At 46.9% G+C, this 19,462-nt stretch overlaps 1 protein-coding gene across 2 annotated transcripts in view; it reads left to right on the top strand.

Moving 5' to 3' along the window:
• The window catches only part of LOC136612678 (zinc metalloproteinase-disintegrin-like MTP4), a 51,348-nt gene that overhangs the window by 1,735 nt on the left and 30,151 nt on the right, over positions 1 to 19,462 (top strand). Inside the window, exons 2-10 of one of the 2 annotated variants that reach the window (XM_066593186.1) lie at positions 1,100 to 1,182; positions 2,538 to 2,614; positions 3,053 to 3,131; positions 4,299 to 4,375; positions 7,001 to 7,181; positions 7,520 to 7,582; positions 7,696 to 7,767; positions 9,087 to 9,256; positions 19,159 to 19,243. In XM_066593186.1, the coding sequence (XP_066449283.1) occupies positions 1,100 to 1,182; positions 2,538 to 2,614; positions 3,053 to 3,131; positions 4,299 to 4,375; positions 7,001 to 7,181; positions 7,520 to 7,582; positions 7,696 to 7,767; positions 9,087 to 9,256; positions 19,159 to 19,243 (887 nt within the window). Of the gene's footprint in view, positions 1 to 1,099; positions 1,183 to 2,534; positions 2,615 to 3,052; positions 3,132 to 4,298; positions 4,376 to 7,000; positions 7,182 to 7,519; positions 7,583 to 7,695; positions 7,768 to 9,086; positions 9,257 to 19,158; positions 19,244 to 19,462 lie in introns of both variants that reach the window. The other variant, XM_066593185.1, reaches the window with a different exon arrangement.

The raw sequence follows: 19,462 nt of genomic DNA, 5'->3' as shown, positions 1-19,462 counted from the left end.
TTGCTGCTGATTCACAATGGAGTTGTGGCGAGATCCATAATGGGAAAATTCCACAAATGCACCCTTAGTGTTTGTACCATGAAGGCAGCCCCTCTCCATATGGCCTATAAGGGCACATGGATAGTGTAGACAGAGGAACCACCCACAGAGGACCAGCCTGTATGAACCAGAGTATAGTGACTATAAGCAGTGGAATCTTCTCTTGCAAATCCAATCATAGTCAGCAACTGATTAGATTATTTTTATCAGGGACTAGTTAGAAAAGTTTATCTGGGGGGTCAAGCATACAGGACTGGCTCATGAGCAGCGGCCCACCCAAGGTTACATTCAGATAGCCATTTGCAAGTTGAGCTGAGAATCTTGGACACAACTCACATCAAACAGAACATCAACGCATTTCCATATGCTGTCCAAGTGCCGGTGTTAGTGGGCAATGCACGCCCTACTCTTGTCTGTGACATGGACCAGAATGGAACACGCAGCCGTTTTTTTCACACGGACCATCGGTTTGTATAGAAAATTGCCCATGTGAATAGCCTAATTGGCTATAATGGCTCTTTGTGTTGTCCGGGAAATACATAGACAGCACTTGGATGGGATATATACCTGTCTGAATGGGCCCTAAGAGTGGAAGCACAGGATGCTGCTTGCCACATCCAGCAAAACCATTGCCACACAAAATACTGGCAAAACTGTGCAGTTGTTGGCCACTGCAGGTTCTGACTGTGTGTAACTAGCCTCACTGTGTCCTTTCATGTTTAACTTGTGGTTGAAAAGAAACTTCAGGCAAAAAGCAGAGATCTTGAAAATTCTGGGAATGGTCCATAATTTGTCATTATCTGATGATTAAATACTAGTTACAGATATAGCAAAGTTTAACTTGACTATGACAAAGCAGGTTATCTTATCTTAAGCCAATGTACAGTTATTGGTCTCGTCACACAAGAAAAGTCATTGCAAAGCAATTAAAAGGACAGATAGACTTTTGCACAAAAGGTATCTTAATGTATTAAGAGTCAAGCTAAACGTTGCTCCATCTGTATATAGAGTAGGCACAGAAAACCATTTTATATCATTAATCCTATGTCATTTCCTGCAGGTTTTAATGAAATACCAGCGGGGCAGAAATATCAGGTGGTCTTTCTTCAAAAAATTCACGCACATCACAAGAGAGATACTCAGGTATAGTAACCCACACGGTAAAGGAAACGCTGCAGTAACTATGGACGGGTTGGTAAAGAAGAAAGTTCTCAGCAGAGGTCAGCGTGTCTACAGAATGAAAAAATGACAGCGCTTCAGTAGTTGGGATGAGAAAGATATAAATGATATATCATCTATCCTCCGGCGGAAGTCTCAGAAAGTAATGTCAGTCAACAGAGCTTTACCAGGAAGAGGATGTGTGTTGCGCAAATAACCACACAGCAATGACTGAGCATAGACAAAGACCACAAGTGTAGAAATATCTGGATCAGCGTTTGCACATAAATAACAACAAAATTGTTATAGCACTGCACCTTACCATAGGTTAGATAGGTAGGTAGGTAGGCAGATAGATAGATAGATAGATAGATAGATAGATAGATAGATAGATAGATAGATAGATAGATAGATAGATAGATAGATAGATAGATATGAGATAGATAGATAGATAGATAGATAGATAGATAGATAGATAGATAGACAGACAGATACCTGCGGCAGAGAGCAGCACCATGTGATTATAATGGGTGGAAATGGTACTCAATCAATGCTACATTTCAACTCTCACAATGGAGGTCAACTTAAAAGGGCTTTCCAGAACTACACTATTGATGACCTATCCTAAGGATGCATTATGCATAGTTGATTAGCAGGCTTTCGCTGCTTAGGATCCTCACCAATCAGCTGATAGGAGAGGCAGCAGCACTTGGGTGACCGCTGTAGCCTCTTCTCAGGCCTGTGATGTCATGTTCATCGGTCACCTGGCCTGAGAACAGTACGGCCCCATTCAAGTGAATGTAAGTGAGCTACAATACTAGACACTGTGCCTGCTATGGACTTAAGTGACTGCGGCGCTCACCTGAGCATCACCAATCCTTCAATCAGCTGATTGGCGAGGACCCGAGCAGTGGATCCCCACTGATCAACTATTGATGACCTATGCTGAGGCTATGTCATCAATAGTATAAGTCATCAACCGTGTAATCACAGAAACCCCCTTTAAAGGGGTTTCCATTTTGGATAGTCCTTCTTTGTTAAAAGGGTCCCTACTCTAAACTGCAGGGTGTCCTACTGCTGTCTTCAGCAATCAGATATTATGGGGGAACCCAGCGGCAAATGTTCAATTATTCTCCAGCAGAACTACATGGGAAAATGATACATGGACATCCTGGGCTGTGGGGCAAGATACACTTTTTGTAACCACTTTCTGTTCTGACAAGCTCTTTAATCTATTCAGACCAATATGTTGTTAGAAATTAGTAAATCCTACCAATCGCCTACCACTTCTAGACTATTCCTCAGTAAGTATTATGTGAATGTGCCTCTTCTACCAGCAGAGTGAATATCCAGATGTGGTACAATATGGACTTGAAGTGGATGGTCAACCCATGGTCCTTCATCTAGAAAAGACTGAGTGAGTGTCGCCGTATGCCCACAATGGTTTATTCATGTTTACCCAAAATGTCATTACAAAAATTGTTATATATTATTTTAACATTCACATTCCTCCAATGTCAAAGCTTTCAGTATAATTACCAGGATCTGTAGTAACCCTCCACAGGCATGGCTATAGGGCTGCAGAGGTAGACGTAGGTGTCTGTATGGCCACATAAGAAGCCACCAGTATTATAAATGCCACATGGTGCTGTAGGTGGGATCTTTGGTACACATTTCATATTGGAGCCCAGAAGCTTCCGACAATACATTCTTAGTCTTGACCATATCCTGAAAGCAACCCACTACAAGGAATAAATATCACAGAATATTATATTAGTATAGTTGACCCCTTAGAATTGGTTACTGACCCATTACTACGTGATATATTGTAATATATTTCCTGTTCTTCTCACAGAGACTTACTATCTGAGAATTACACAGAGACTCATTACCTGACAGATGGTTCCCCGGTCACCACCAGTCCCGAGATAAAGGTAAGGTCATTGATATCACTATTGGGGCTTCAAAATAGTCACTTACATATTAAACATACAGACACATTACAGTCAGTTTTCATTGACAAACCTGATGATTTTTGTGTTAGATGATACCAACGACGTCCTTAGTGAAAACCAACATTAGTACATACCAATCCATCACCAAGTCCTCAATTCTTTAGCAACATGTTGCGTGTTGGAGGATGTTATTTCTTTGCATATCTATGCTGTTTATATTTTCATTTTTCTTGTTTTATCTAAAAATCTATTTAAAGAAATGTTAAAATACACCCCAAAGGGGACAAAGGGGAAGGCAGAGAGGGCAATTGTCCAATGGCTTCCATAACCCAGTTTAATCCAAACTTTCCTAGCATTACTTCATATGGGTTAAAGAGAAGATCAGTCAAGTATGCAGCATACTTGATCTTCATAAGGTGCCCCCCTCGTGGGGGTATTACACTTCTTTGACAGAATCTGCTATGAGTTGGGAGGCCCACACACACATATGAGTCATAGAGTCATAGAATGGTAGAGTTGGAAGGGACCTCCAGGGTCATCTGGTCCAGCCCCCTGCTCAGTGCAGGATTCACTAAATCATCCCAGACAGATGTCTGTCCAGCCTTTGTTTGGCTCATAAGATCCTCAGCCAATGTTGGGGATGCTGACAGGGTACATCAACTTATCCCCTTATGTGTATGGCTAACTTCACACGGGCGAGCGCGATATCAGACCGTGAATCATGGCCCAATTTCGAGCTTACCAACATGCATTTTCCCTTTAGATGTGAGGCGTTTTTGTTTCACTTCAGGGAAGTAGTGATCCTCTGCTGCGACTGACAGCTATGGCGGAGGATTGTGGAGTTTCTCCCATTGTTTTCAATGGGAGACCTTGCATCGCTTGCACCTAGCACATGGTGCGATGCTACCACCGGCCCCATTGAAAACAATGGGCGGTGCGATGCGAGAGCACGCACAAAGATAGGACATGCCACAATTTGTTTCCTGCATCACATTGAGATGTGGGAACAAATCGCTCATGTATATGACCCTATTCAAAAGAATGGGGTTCATGGTCTCTCAATGCACAAATCTCGCACAATTTTCTTGCCCGTGTGAAGCCGGCTTATGGCTTAAGTTTTATATTATATGTATTTGTATTTTCTAGGATCATTGCTTTTATCAAGGGTATGTGAAGAATGACAACAGTTCACAGGTCACCCTGAGCGCGTGCAACGGATTAAGGTGAGATATTAATAATAACCTTCATCTATATAGCAGTACTATATATTACAGCATTATACAACATGGAAGCAATAAGTCTTCAATCCAATCTAGCAGTTAAAGGGGTTGTCCCGCGGCAGCAAGTGGGTCTATACACTTCTGTATGGCCATAATAATGCACTTTGTAATGTACATTGTGCATTAATTATGAGCCATACAGAAGTTATAAAAAGTTTTATACTTACCTGCTCCGTTGCTGGCGTCCTCGTTCCCATGGAGCCGACTAATTTTCGCCCTCCGATGGCCAAATTAGCCGCGCTTGCGCAGTCCGGGTCTTCTGCAGTCTTCTATGGGGCCGCTGGTGTAGAATGCCGGCTCCGTGTAGCTCCGCCCCGTCACGTGCCGATTCCAGCCAATCAGGAGGCTGGAATCGGCAATGGACCGCACAGAAGCCCTGCGGTCCACGGAGACAGAGGATCCCGGCGGCCATCTTCAGCAGGTAAGTATGAAGACGCCGGACCGCCGGGATTCAGGTAAGCGCTGTGCGGGTTGTTTTTTTAACCCCTGCATCGGGGTTGTCTCGCGCCGAACGGGGGGGGGGGGTTAAAAAAAACAAAAAAACGTTTCGGCGCGGGACAACCCCTTTAATGTAAGAGTATGAGGTGTTACCTAATCAACTAACTAATTAAAGGTATTGTCAAGGGTGAGATTCTAAATTTTAATAACAGGTTGCTTACTTGACTGACCTAAACTAATAGTCAAATAAAACAATTACGACGGCAGAACCAAGCTCATAACATGAATCGAGCACCAGAACCAAGCTCATAACAAATATAGGAGTGGCGATAGTCATGGGAAGTCAAGCCCTTTATGGTGAGCCAAATCATGTGTCTCAGCTCACTAAAATAGCCACCTCTTTTAGCTGCTATTTGGCTATTGATTACAGGCTGCTCTGCCCTCCGCTCATAGAATTGAGAGGAGGCCAGAACAGCGGAAAGGCAGCTCCTCCTTTCCTTTCATGGTATGGCTTAGATACTGTACTATGTCTGTTCTCTGTTCAGCACTCTTCTCATCTCTACAGAGTCAGATTAGAGGAAAGAACAGCCTGAGCTACAGCTCAATCCCAATATAAGAGCCATTATAAAAGCCACTTCTAGCTACCTGACAAGTGCCCCTTTTTATAGAACGCAGTATCAAACGCTTTGCAAAAATCAAGATATACGAGATCCAATGACTCTCCAGTCTAGAACTTACCTCCCATGGAAGCTGATCAGATTGGTTTGACAGGAGCAACCTCTCATAAACCCATACTGATATGGCGTTATACAGCTATTTTCATTGAGATGCTCCAGGATAGCATCTGTTACAAACTATTCAACAGTTTACTGGCCTATAGTTTCTGGCTTCACTTTTTGACTACTTTTTGAATATTCGCACCACATTTGCTATCCGCCAATCCAGTGGAACAGGCCCAGTCATGGTCTATCACATTGCTTAATTCTTAGAGCCTAGGGGTGTATGCCATCAGGACCCAGAAATTTGTCTATTTTAAGATTTTAAGGTGGCTCTGCACTGCTTCCTGGGTTAAACTGGTGAGATTTAATGGAGAGTTTACATTATCACTCTGCATTTCATCTAACATTTAATTTTCCTGTGTGAATGCAATGGAGAAGAAACTATTTAATAAATTAGCTTTCTCCTAATCACCCTCTACAATTTTTCTATTATTGCTTTTTAAAGGGCCAACACTTTCCATTTTTAACTTTTTTAAAGTTGTCTCAGGTATCACAAGCCATTCTGACTGCAGTGTACCCCACTATTGCTGGAGGGTTTGTGAGGGAGGATCCATAGAGCAAACACAATGATTCAGGTGGTTCCACAGATGCTCATTTGTGTTCAAGTCTTGATTATGCTCTTCCAACCAGTGTCAGACATTTCTAGCTGCGTGACATATCGCATAGTCTTGCTGGAAATTACTATCTGCCCCAGGGAAGTCAAACGGCATGTATGGGTGTCCATGGTCTGAAAGGATGGATTTATAAACAAGGAGGCTCAGAGTTTCTTCCACATGGATGAGGCGGCCCAGAGAATGCCACAAAAAAATTCTCCAGACCATAATGCTGCCGCGACCAACTGGTGTTCTTTCAGTAGTGCTCGCAGTGTGTTAATTCTCTGACGTTTCTTGTCTCACAAGCTAACGTCCATCTGTCTGATGAAGCAGAAAACGTTACTGATCGGAAAAGACAACTTTCTACCAATCAGTGGTGGTCTGATTCCGACCCTGACACACACATTGAATAGTTTTCTTCCAATGTACTTTTAATAGTATTGATGTAGTGACCATCCATCTACTTTGGAGACCCATACACAGCAGGGTTTGCTGAACTATTGCTTTAGACACATGTCTGGTAGCCTCCTGGTACATTTTCATGTTGAGTTGCTCCACCGGCCCTCGCACACCCTCATAGCTGATGTTCACCTCTAATATCAATGGCATGTGGTACTCTGCAGTTTCCGCATCGGTTATTCCCAATGGTGCCATTTGTCCACTCACGATACACTTTCACCAAAGCAGCATGCGAACAGTTCACAAACTGCATTGTTTGAGAAATACTGACTCAAACATAATGTAATATTCTATTTCAGTGGTATAATTGAGACAAAAGAAAATAAATTCTTGATTCAACCCCTGAATACGTCAGAGACCGGAGCACATGCTGTCTACCAGTATCAATCCCAGGAGACTCCAAAAACCTGTGGTGTGGATGACACAATGATCAATGAGACAATAATGACCAAGACAGACTTCTCAAGTAGTAATCAAGAGGTGAGAGAGACAACTATCTCTGTATCGGGGGGGGGGGGGCAACTATCAAGCTTCCCTCAACTATCATGTGACCTGTATAACACAGGTGTCTTATTATGTAGCATTATTTTTTATTATGACATTATTTAACCAGGGGTGTAGCTAGAGGGGGCTATTGGGTCAATGTTGGGGGGTGCCAACAAGCCACTTTGCCTCCTTATCCATAGCATTTAGATATATGACTAGGCCAGCTAAACTGAACCTTTACCCTGACTGAAGGAAAGCCTCGTTATGGCTCAGTATGAAGTATTTTTCCATCTGTAATATGATATTGATGTTCCTCTGCTTTACCTTCATAGAAAGAAACATTCCTACGGTCAAGAAAATATATCGAAATGTATGTAGTGGCGGATAATTCTATGGTAAGAATATATTAAATGTATGGTAAAAATAATCTGCATATGTAACATAATGGGTATATAGGTAAGCATGACTTGCTTTAAACTACATTATTAATGATCTCCTTTTTTTCTAGTTCCGTAAATTTAATGGCAGAGAAGACGATATCAGGAGAAGAATATTTGGCATTGTAAATTTTGTAAATCAGGTGAGTTAATGTAGTAATATGTAATACATATGGATGTATAGAAACATCTTTAGATGACCACCTTCAATTTAATTTCCCTGAACAAAAATGAATACTTTCCGGATACTGGCATTCAGAGTATAGCACCCAATCAGCAGGTAATAATGTAGTTGGTTGAAGCAAAAGTTAACCAGGTTGCATCATAAAGAGCATTTGGACATCACAGAGGGAGGTGCCCCCCATTGGACTCCCCCCATGAGCCAGAGCGTAGATCCATCAATTAACCCCTTGAGTGGCACGCCCGGAAATTTTCCGGGGACGAGCTCCACTGCTCATAGTGACATAGCCCGGAAGATTTCCGGGCTATGTATCACTATGGGAGCTGCAGAGCACAATGCCACAAGCTGTGACAGTGTGCTCTGCCTGCACAGTCCCACACAGAGCAGAGCAAGGGCTTTGAAAAACCAGCAGAAGATATTGCCGACATGTCGGCAATGTCCTGCTTTGTTTACAAGTTGCCATAGAGACCATCGGCTTGTCAGAAGCAAGCCGATGGTCTCTGTGGCAGGGAGAGCTTGGTGCTTGGCTGTCAGAGGACAGCTAGGTACTAGCTCTTACAGCAGAGATCAGAGAAAACCTCCGATCTCTGCTGTGTTAACCCTTTACATGCTGCAGTCTATGTGACTGCAGCATGTAAAGGGTTGTCACTGCAGCATGTAAAGGGCTGTCACCATCGGACCCCCGGAATGTGATCAGGGGTCCTGATGGGTCCCTGTGGAAGTCCCCTAAAGGGACAAAAAAAAAATTTGAAAAAAATTTTTTTAAAAAAAAACGTAACAAAATTATTAAAAAAATAAAAAAAACACTTGTCTCCCTTTACTTTGTAAAAAATCAAAAATACAATCACACATGTGGTATCCATGTGTCGTAATGACCTAGAGAAGGGAGTTAATACATTATTTAACCCCTTAATGACATGGCCCCTTTTTTTCTTTTTTCTACATTTCTTTTTTTCCTCCCCCCTCTTTAAAAAATCACAACTTGTCCCGCAAAAAACAAGCCCTCATATGGCCATGTCAATGGAAAAATGAAAAAGTTATGGCTCTTGAGACGCAACTGCAAAACTAGTTGAAATTCAATGATTAGACCATTTTAAAAAACCTGCCCTGGTGGGCACGACAGGGTGGTAGGAAACCTGCCACTCAAGGGGTTAAATGGTCAGCTATTTATTTGAATGGACACCAAGCAGTACTAACATATGTTTCCCCTGTGGCAGCAGTAATTTATGACATAAATGATAACAAAGTCACTAAGCGAATTATATCTGACCTCTTCCTTAGGTCTATAAGCCTTTAAATCTTTTTGTGGCTCTAACTGGAATGGAAATTTGGAGCAATGGAAACCAGTTTCAAGTGGTCACATCTGCTAACACCAATCTACAACGCTTCTCTGAGTGGAGGGAGAAACAGTTGCTGAGTCGGAAACCTCACGACAATGCGCAGTTCCTAACGTAAGTTTCTTCTACAATCATCGACTATGACTAGAGATGAGCGAACACCAAAATGTTCGGGTGTTCGTTATTCGGAACGAACTTCCCGTGATGCTCGAGGGTTCGTTTCGAACAACGAACCCCATTGAAGTCAATGGGCGACCAGAACATTTTTGTATTTCGCCGATGCTCGCTAAGGTTTTCATGTGTGAAAATCTGGGCAATTCAGGAAAGTGATGGGAATGACACAGTGACGGATAGGGCAGGCGAGGGGCTACATGTTGGGCTGCATCTCAAGTTCACAGGTCCCACTATTAAGCCACAATAGCGGCAAGAGTGGGCCCCCCCCCCCTCCCAACAACTTTTACTTCTGAAAAGCCCTCATTAGCATGGCATACCTTTGCTAAGCACCACACTACCTCCAACAAAGCACAATCACTGCCTGCATGACACTCCACTGACACTTCTCCTGGGTTACATGCTGCCCAACCGCCCCCCCTCCCCCCCCACAGCGCACACCAAAGTGTCCCTGGGCAGCCTTCAGCTGCCCTCATGCCACACCACGCTCATGTCTATTTAGAATTGCGTCTGCCATGACGAGGGACCGCAGGCACACACTGCAGAGGTTGGCACGGCTAGGCAGCGACCCTCTTTAAAAGTGGCGGAGCGATAGCCCACAATGCTGTACAGAAGCAATGAGAAATAGAATCCTGTGCCACCGCCATCAGGAGCTGCACACGTGGGCATAGCAATGGGGAACCTATGTGCCACACACTATTCATTCTGTCAAGGTGTCTGCATGCCCCAGTCAGACCGGGCTTTTTAATTCATAGACACAGGCAGGTACAACTCCCTATTGTGAAGTCCCTGTCGACCCACAGCATGGGTGGCTCCCTGGAACCCACCGGCGGTACACAGAAATATCCCATTGCATTGCCCAACACAGCTGAGGTAGTAATGTCGTGCTTAATGCAGGTGGGCTTCGGCCCACACTGCATGCCCCAGTCTGACTGGGGTTCTTTATAAGTGTACAGATGTAGTAAAAACTCCGTGTGCACCTACAGCATGGGTGGGTGCCAGGAAGCCACCGGCGGTACATAGAAATATCCCATTGCATTGCCCAACACAGCTGAGGTAATAATGTTGTGCTTAACCCTTTCCAATCCAATTTGTATATGGTTTTCCTAGGGGGCTTACTCTTTTTCTGCTGTTATACAACGGCGCTATATGCTGGCTAAAGCCAGTACTGCATGAGCTGACACGTAGGATAGGCTCCGACAGCAGAGAGGCTGGCAATATACAGTAAGAGAACCCCGACGGACGTCTACCAACAACGGAGCTGTACAGCCTTAAACCCTAATGTCTTCACAGGTCACACAGTGGACTGGAAAGGGTTAATGCAGGTGGGCTTCGGCCCACACTGCATGCCCCAGTCAGACTGGGGTTCTTTACAAGTGGACACATGTAGGTTAAACTCCCTGTGGACCCACTGCCTGGGTGGGTGCCAGGAAGCCACCGGCGGTACATAGAAATATCCCATTGCATTGCCCAACACAGCTGAGGTAGTAATGTCGTGCGTAATACAGGTGGGCTTCGGCCCACACTGCATGCCCCAGTCAGACGGGTTCTTTAGAAGTGTACAGATGTATTAAAAACTCAGTGTGCACCTACAGCATGGGTGGCTCCCTGGAACCCACCGGCGGTACACAAAAATATCCCATTGCATTGCCCAACACAGCTGAGGTAGTAATGTCGTGCTTAATGCAGGTGGGCTTCGGCCCACACTGCATGCCCCAGTCAGACTGGGGTTCTTTACAAGTGGACACATGTAGGTTAAACTCCCTGTGGACCCACTGCCTGGGTGGGTGCCAGGAAGCCACCGGCGGTACATAGAAATATCCCATTGCATTGCCCAACACAGCTGAGGTAGTAATGTCGTGCGTAATACAGGTGGGCTTCGGCCCACACTGCATGCCCCAGTCAGACGGGTTCTTTAGAAGTGTACAGATGTATTAAAAACTCAGTGTGCACCTACAGCATGGGTGGCTCCCTGGAACCCACCGGCGGTACACAAAAATATCCCATTGCATTGCCCAACACAGCTGAGGTAGTAATGTCGTGCTTAATGCAGGTGGGCTTCGGCCCACACTGCATGCCCCAGTCAGACTGGGGTTCTTTACAAGTGGACACATGTAGGTTAAACTCCCTGTGGACCCACTGCCTGGGTGGGTGCCAGGAAGCCACCGGCGGTACATAGAAATATCCCATTGCATTGCCCAACACAGCTGAGGTAGTAATGTCGTGCGTAATACAGGTGGGCTTCGGCCCACACTGCATGCCCCAGTCAGACGGGTTCTTTAGAAGTGTACAGATGTATTAAAAACTCAGTGTGCACCTACAGCATGGGTGGCTCCCTGGAACCCACCGGCGGTACACAAAAATATCCCATTGCATTGCCCAACACAGCTGAGGTAGTAATGTCGTGCTTAATGCAGGTGGGCTTCGGCCCACACTGCATGCCCCAGTCAGACTGGGGTTCTTTACAAGTGGACACATGTAGGTTAAACTCCCTGTGGACCCACTGCCTGGGTGGGTGCCAGGAAGCCACCGGCGGTACATAGAAATATCCCATTGCATTGCCCAACACAGCTGAGGTAGTAATGTCGTGCGTAATACAGGTGGGCTTCGGCCCACACTGCATGCCCCAGTCAGACTGGGGTTCTTTACAAGTGGACACATGTAGGTTAAACTCCCTGTGGACCCACTGCCTGGGTGGGTGCCAGGAAGCCACCGGCGGTACATAGAAATATCCCATTGCATTGCCCAACACAGCTGAGGTAGTAATGTCGTGCGTAATACAGGTGGGCTTCGGCCCACACTGCATGCCCCAGTCAGACGGGTTCTTTAGAAGTGTACAGATGTATTAAAAACTCAGTGTTCACCTACAGCATGGGTGGCTCCCTGGAACCCACCGGCGGTACATAAAAATATCCCATTGCATTGCCCAACACAGCTGAGGTAACGTCAGCTGTAATGCAGGTGGGCTAAAAATTAATTTGATTACACTGTAGGCGAGGGCCCACAAAAATTGCTGTATCAACAGTACTAATGTACATCCCAAAAATTGGCCATGGCCAGCCAAGAGGGCAGGTGAAACCCATTAATCGCTTTGGTTAATGTGGCTTAAGTGGTAACTAGGCCTGGAGGCAGCCCAGTGTAACGAAAAATTGGTTCAAGTTAAAGTTCCAATGCTTTTAAGCGCATTGAAACTTATAAAAATTGTTCTGAAAAATTATTTGAGTGAGCCTTGTGGCCCTAAGAAAAATTGCCCGTTCAGCGTGATTACGTGAGGTTTCAGGAGGAGGAGCAGGAGGAGGAGGAGGAGGAATATTAGACACAGATTGATGAAGCAGAAATGTCCCCGTTTTGGATGGTGAGAGAGAACGTAGCTTCCATCCGCGGGTGCAGCCTACGTATTCCTTACGTATCGCTGCTGTCCGCTGGTGGAGAACAGAAGTCTGGGGAAATCCAGCCTTTGTTCATCTTGATGAGTGTTAGCCTGTCGGCACTGTCGGTTGACAAGCGGCTACGCTTATCTGTGATGATTACCCCAGCCGCACTAAACACCCTCTCCGACAACACGCTAGCCGCAGGACAAGCAAGCACCTCCAGGGCATACAGCGCTAGTTCAGGCCACATGTCCAGCTTCGACACCCAGTAGTTGTAGGGGGCAGAGGCGTCACCAAGGATGGTCGTGCGATCCGCTACGTACTCCCTCACCATCCTTTTACAGTGCTCCCGCCGACTCAGCCGTGACTGGGGAGCGGTGACACAGTCTTGGTGGGGAGCCATAAAGCTGGCCAGGCCCTTAAAGACTGTTGCACTGCCTGGGATGTACATGCTGCTCGATCTACGCACATCCCCTGCTACCTTGCCCTCGGTACTGCGCCTTCTGCCACTAGCGCTGTCGGCTGGGAATTTTACCATCAGCTTGTCCGCAAGGGTCCTGTGGTATAGCAACACTCTCGAACCCCTTTCCTCTTCGGGAATCAGAGTGGGCAGGTTCTCCTTATACTGTGGATCGAGCAGTGTGTACACCCAGTAATCCGTAGTGGCCAGAATGCGTGCAACGCGAGGGTCACGAGAAAGGCATCCTAACATGAAGTCAGCCATGTGTGCCAGGGTACCTGTACGCAACACATGGCTGTCTTCACTAGGAAGATCACTTTCAGGATCCTCCTCCTCCTCCTCCTCCTCCTCCTCCTCCTCCTCCTCCTCCTCAGGCCATACACGCTGAAAGGATGACAGGCAATCAGCCGGTGTACCGTCAGCAGCGGCCCAAGCTGTCTCTTCCCCCTCCTCCTCATCCTCCTCATGCTCCTCCTCCTCCTCCTGTACGCGCTGAGAAATAGACAGGAGGGTGCCCTGACTATCCAGCGGCATACTGTCTTCCCCCGCCCCCGTTTCCGAGCGCAAAGCAGCTGCCTTTATGGTTTGCAGGGAATTTCTCAAGATGCATAGCAGAGGAATGGTGACGCTAATGATTGTAGCATCGCCGCTCACCACCTGGGTAGACTCCTCAAAATTACCAAGGACATGGCAGATGTCTGCCAACCAGGCCCACTCTTCTGAAAGGAATTGAGGAGGCTGACTCCCACTGCGCCGCCCATGTTGGAGTTGGTATTCGACTATAGCTCTACGTTGTTCATAGAGCCTGGCCAACATGTGGAGCGTAGAGTTCCACCGTGTGGGCACGTCGCACAGCAGTCGGTGCACTGGCAGCTTAAAGTGATGTTGCAGGGTGCGCAGGGTGGCAGCGTCCGTGTGGGACTTGCGGAAATGTGCGCAGAGCCGGCGCGCCTTTACGAGCAGGTCTGACAAGCGTGGGTAGCTTTTCAGAAAGCGCTGAACCACCAAATTAAAGACGTGGGCCAGGCATGGCACGTGCGTGAGGCTGCCAAGCTGCAGAGCCGCCACCAGGTTACGCCCGTTGTCACACACGACCATGCCCGGTTGGAGGCTCAGCGGCGCAAGCCAGCGGTCGGTCTGCTCTGTCAGACCCTGCAGCAGTTCGTGGGCCGTGGGCCTCTTATCGCCTAAGCTGAGTAGTTTCAGCACGGCCTGCTGACGCTTGCCCACCGCTGTGCTGCCACACCGCGCGACACCGACTGCTGGCGACATGCTGCTGCTAACACATCTTGATTGCGAGACAGAGGAGGAGGAGGAGGAGGAGGGTGCGTTAGTGGAGGAAGCATACACCTCCGCAGATACCAGCACCGAGCTGGGGCCCGCAATTCTGGGGGTGGGTAGGACGTGAGCGGTCCCAGGCTCTGACTCTGTCCCAGCCTCCACTAAATTCACCCAATGTGCCGTCAGGGAGATGTAGTGGCCCTGCCCGCCTGTGCTTGTCCACGTGTCCGTAGTTAAGTGGACCGTGGCAGTAACCGCGTTGGTGAGGACGCGCACAATGTTGCGGGAGACGTGGTCGTGCAGGGCTGGGACGGCACATCGGGAAAAGTAGTGGCGACTGGGAACTGAGTAGCGCGGGGCCGCCGCCTCCATGATACTTTTGAAGGACTCAGTTTCCACAACCCTATACGGCAGCATCTCAAGGCTGATGAATTTTGCTATGCGGACGGTTAACGTTTGAGCGTGCGGGTGCGTGGCGGCGTACTTGCGCTTGCGCTCGAACACTTGCGCAAGCGACGGCTGAACGGTGCGCTGAACTACACTGCTGGATGGGGCCGAGGACAGCGGAGATGAGGGTGTGGGTGCAGGCCATGAGGCGGTAGTGCCTGTGTCCTGAGAGGGGGGTTGCATCTCAGTGGCAGGTTGGGGCACAGGGGGAGAGGCAGGGGTGCAAACCGGAGGCGGTGAACGGCCTTCGTCCCACCTTGTGGGGTGCTTGGCCATCATATGTCTGCGCATGGTGGTGGTGGTGAGGCTGTTGGTGTTGGCTCCACGGCTGAGCTTTGCGCAACAAAGGTTGCACACCACTGTTCGTCGGTCGTCAGGCGTCTCTGTGAAAAACTGCCAGACCTTAGAGCACCTCGGCCTCTGCAGGGTGGCATGGCGCGAGGGGGCGCTTTGGGAAACACTTGGTGGATTATTCGGTCTGGCCCTGCCTCTACCCCTGGCCCTGGCCACCGCACTGCCTCTTGCAACCTGCCCTGCTGATGCCCTTGACTCCCCCTCTGAAGACCTGTCCTCCTGAGTAAGCGTTGCACACCAGGTGGGGTCAGTCACCTCATCGTCCTGCTGCTCTTCCTCCGAATCCTCTGTGCGCTGCTCCCTTGGACTTACTGCCCTTACTACTACCTCACTGCAAGACAACTGTGTCTGATCGTCATCGTCCTCCTCACCCACAGAAAGTTGTTGAGACAGTTGGCGGAAGTCCCCAGCCTCTTCCCTCGGACCCCGGGAACTTTCGAATGGTTGGGCATCAGTGACGATAAACTCCTCTGGTGGGAGAGGAACCGCTGCTGCCCAATCTAAGCAGGGGCCCGAGAACAGTTCCTGGGAGTGTTCCCGCTCCTGAGCAGGTGTCATTGTAGTGGAGTGAGGAGGCTGGGAGGAAGGAGGAGCGGCAGACAGAGGATTCGGATTTGCAGCAGTGGACGGCACAGAACTGCGTGTTGACGATAGGTTGCTCGAAGCACTTTCTGCCATCCAGGACAGGACCTGCTCACACTGCTCATTTTCTAATAACCGTCTCCCGCGTGGACCCATTAATTGGGCGATGAATGTGGGGACGCCAGAAACGTGCCTCTCTCCTAATCGCGCAGCAGTCGGCTGCGACACACCGGGATCAGGAGCTCGGCCTGTGCCCACACCCTGACTTGGCCCTCCGCGTCCTCGGCCGCGTCCACGTCCTCTAGGCCTACCCCTACCCCTCAGCATGCTGTATTACCAGTGATTTGATTTCACAGGCAGGAAATAAATTGGCGCAAGACTGCAGGCCAAATATAATTTTTTCCCTTTTTGGAAAACGAAAGGCCCCACTGCCTCTAGTGAATGAATAATCTAAGTTTAATAACTGTGCTGTGTCCCTGCTAATGTGTCACAGAACGTGAGGGTAGCAGAGTTATTATAACTCTGGCAGAGCAGGTATTTTTTTTCCCAATTAAGGAAAGCAAATGGCGAAGCCAGCAGTAAAGCGTAGCTGGGTGCGTATGATTTAGCAATGTTTTTCACGCAGCTCACACGTGTCCACCGCCCGTAAGGACGGACAGAGGCTGGACAAATAGATTTGTTTCCACTTGTTTTTCCACCAAAAGGCAGCACTGCGTATATTCAATGAACATGAGAAGTTTAATAACTGTGCTGTGTCCCTGCTAATGTGTCACAGAACGTGAGGGTAGCAGAGTTATTATAACTCTGGCAGAGCAGGTATTTTTTTTCCCAATTAAGGAAAGCAAATGGCGAAGCCAGCAGTAAAGCGTAGCTGGGTGCGTATGATTTAGCAATGTTTTTCACGCAGCTCACACGTGTCCACCGCCCGTAAGGACGGACAGAGGCTGGACAAATAGATTTGTTTCCACTTGTTTTTCCACCAAAAGGCAGCACTGCGTATATTCAATGAACATGAGAAGTTTAATAACTGTGCTGTGTCCCTGCTAATGTGTCACAGAACGTGAGGGTAGCAGAGTTATTATAACTCTGGCAGAGCAGGTATTTTTTTTCCCAATTAAGGAAAACAAATGGCTAAGCCAGCAGTAAAGCGTAGCTGGGTGCGTATGATTTAGCAATGTTTTTCACGCAGCTCACACGTGTCCACCGCCCGTAAGGACGGACAGAGGCTGGACAAATAGATTTGTTTTCACTTGTTTTTCCACCAAAAGGCAGCACTGCGTATATTCAATGAACATGAGAAGTTTAATAACTGTGCTGTGTCCCTGCTAATGTGTCACAGAACGTGAGGGTAGCAGAGTTATTATAATTCTGGCAGAGCAGGTATTTTTTTTCCCAATTAAGGAAAGCAAATGGCGAAGCCAGCAGTAAAGCGTAGCTGGGTGCGTATGATTTAGCAATGTTTTTCACGCAGCTCACACGTGTCCACCGCCCGTAAGGACGGACAGAGGCTGGACAAATAGATTTGTTTCCACTTGTTTTTCCACCAAAAGGCAGCACTGCGTATATTCAATGAACATGAGAAGTTTAATAACTGTGCTGTGTCCCTGCTAATGTGTCACAGAACGTGAGGGTAGCAGAGTTATTATAACTCTGGCAGAGCAGGTATTTTTTTTCCCAATTAAGGAAAGCAAATGGCGAAGCCAGCAGTAAAGCGTAGCTGGGTGCGTATGATTTAGCAATGTTTTTCACGCAGCTCACACGTGTCCACCGCCCGTAAGGACGGACAGAGGCTGGACAAATAGATTTGTTTTCACTTGTTTTTCCACCAAAAGGCAGCACTGCGTATATTCAATGAACATGAGAAGTTTAATAACTGTGCTGTGTCCCTGCTAATGTGTCACAGAACGTGAGGGTAGCAGAGTTATTATAACTCTGGCAGAGCAGGTATTTTTTTTCCCAATTAAGGAAAGCAAATGGCGAAGCCAGCAGTAAAGCGTAGCTGGGTGCGTATGATTTAGCAATGTTTTTCACGCAGCTCACACATGTCCACCGCCCGTAAGGACGGACAAAGGCTGGACAAATAGATTTGTTTTCACTTGTTTTTCCACCAACAGGCAGCACTGCGTATATTCTATGAATAATAACTGTGTTGTGGCCCTGCCTATACAATTCTTTCCCTGCAGTATCAATGGAGGGTGGAATGCTCTGCAGAGGCGATTTTGAGAAGCCCAAAAAAAATGCAGCACAGCTAACAGCAGCCTGGACAGTACTGCACACGGATAAATATGGCCCTAGAAAGGACCGTTGAGGTTCTTGAAGGCTACACTCACTCCTAACACTCTCCCTGCCTATGCAGCACTTCTGTCCCTAATGCCAGGTGCAACGCTCTGCAGAGCCGATTTTGAGAAAAAAAAAATGCCACTGCTAACAGCAGCCAACACACAGCTATCAGTGGCCCTAATAAGGACCTTTGGGGGGTCTTGAAGCCTACACTAACTACCAATTCTTTCCCTACAGCAGCTCCGGTATAAACAGCACTGTCCCTCATCTAACTCACACGGCATCTGAGGCGAGCCGCGGGAGGGGCCGACTTTTATATTAGGCGAACACCTGATCTCGCCAGCCACTCACAGCAGGGGGGTGGTATAGGGCTTAAACGTTGCAGGGGGAAGTTGTAATGCCTTCCCTGTCTTTCAATTGGCCAGAAAAGCGCGCTAACGTCTCAGGGAAGGAAGTGAAAGTAACCAGAACACCGCATGGTGTTCGTTACGAATAACGAACATCCCGAACACCCTAATATTCGCACGAATATCAAGCTCGGACGAACGCGTTCGCTCATCTCTAACTATGACCTATAATCTGTAGGAATGTTAATGCGGAAATTGACGATTGTGTTCATTACTTGAGTTAAATTATTACATTTGCAAATCCTTTGTTGCTTTTGTACTAATTTTGGGTTATTTCATGATGTGTTTTTGAACTGATATGCCTACAGCTGCTTTGAAAAATTAGCTGGTGGCCCTTTAAAATAGACATTTTGTCTCCTACCTGACTGCTCTCTGGAGGCGAGAAAACAGCAGAGTTGATTATGAATTGAGGTATAGATACGAATGGAGAAGGATAATCATGTTATTCAAATAGATAAAAGAAAGCAAAATTTGTAAAGGTACCTAATGACTTTTATAGAGTTTATATTAATTAACCTTGGTTGTGATTGCAAATTGTCTAAATTGTTGGAATTGTATTGTACATTTTCTACATTTTTATTCAAAAACAAAGTTTTCTTTTTAGTCATTTATAACACCTGCACATGAGTAGTCTGTTACAGCTGTTCCCCTTGTGTCTCCCAGGAACATGGATTTTGATGGCAGTACTATAGGACTTGCATGGATCAGTACACTCTGTAGTAATACCCATTCTGCAGCAGTTATACAGGTAAGATATATATATTATTAGAAAATATATCACAACCATCATGTAGTATATGTATATAACGTATGTTACTTAAAAACTAGAGTTAAGTGAACTTTTAAAAAGTTTGGATCAGACAGTTCACGGACGTCCGGCAAAGTTCAGCTCAGTCCAAATTAGTTCAAACCAAACTTTGTCAAAAACTTTTGGTTTGAACCATTACCTTACAGTGCTGGGGTCCTA

The sequence above is a fragment of the Eleutherodactylus coqui genome, chromosome 2, assembly GCF_035609145.1.
Source record: "Eleutherodactylus coqui strain aEleCoq1 chromosome 2, aEleCoq1.hap1, whole genome shotgun sequence".
NCBI lineage: Eukaryota > Metazoa > Chordata > Amphibia > Anura > Eleutherodactylidae > Eleutherodactylus > Eleutherodactylus coqui.
This window is presented reverse-complemented; position numbering and strand designations above follow the sequence as displayed.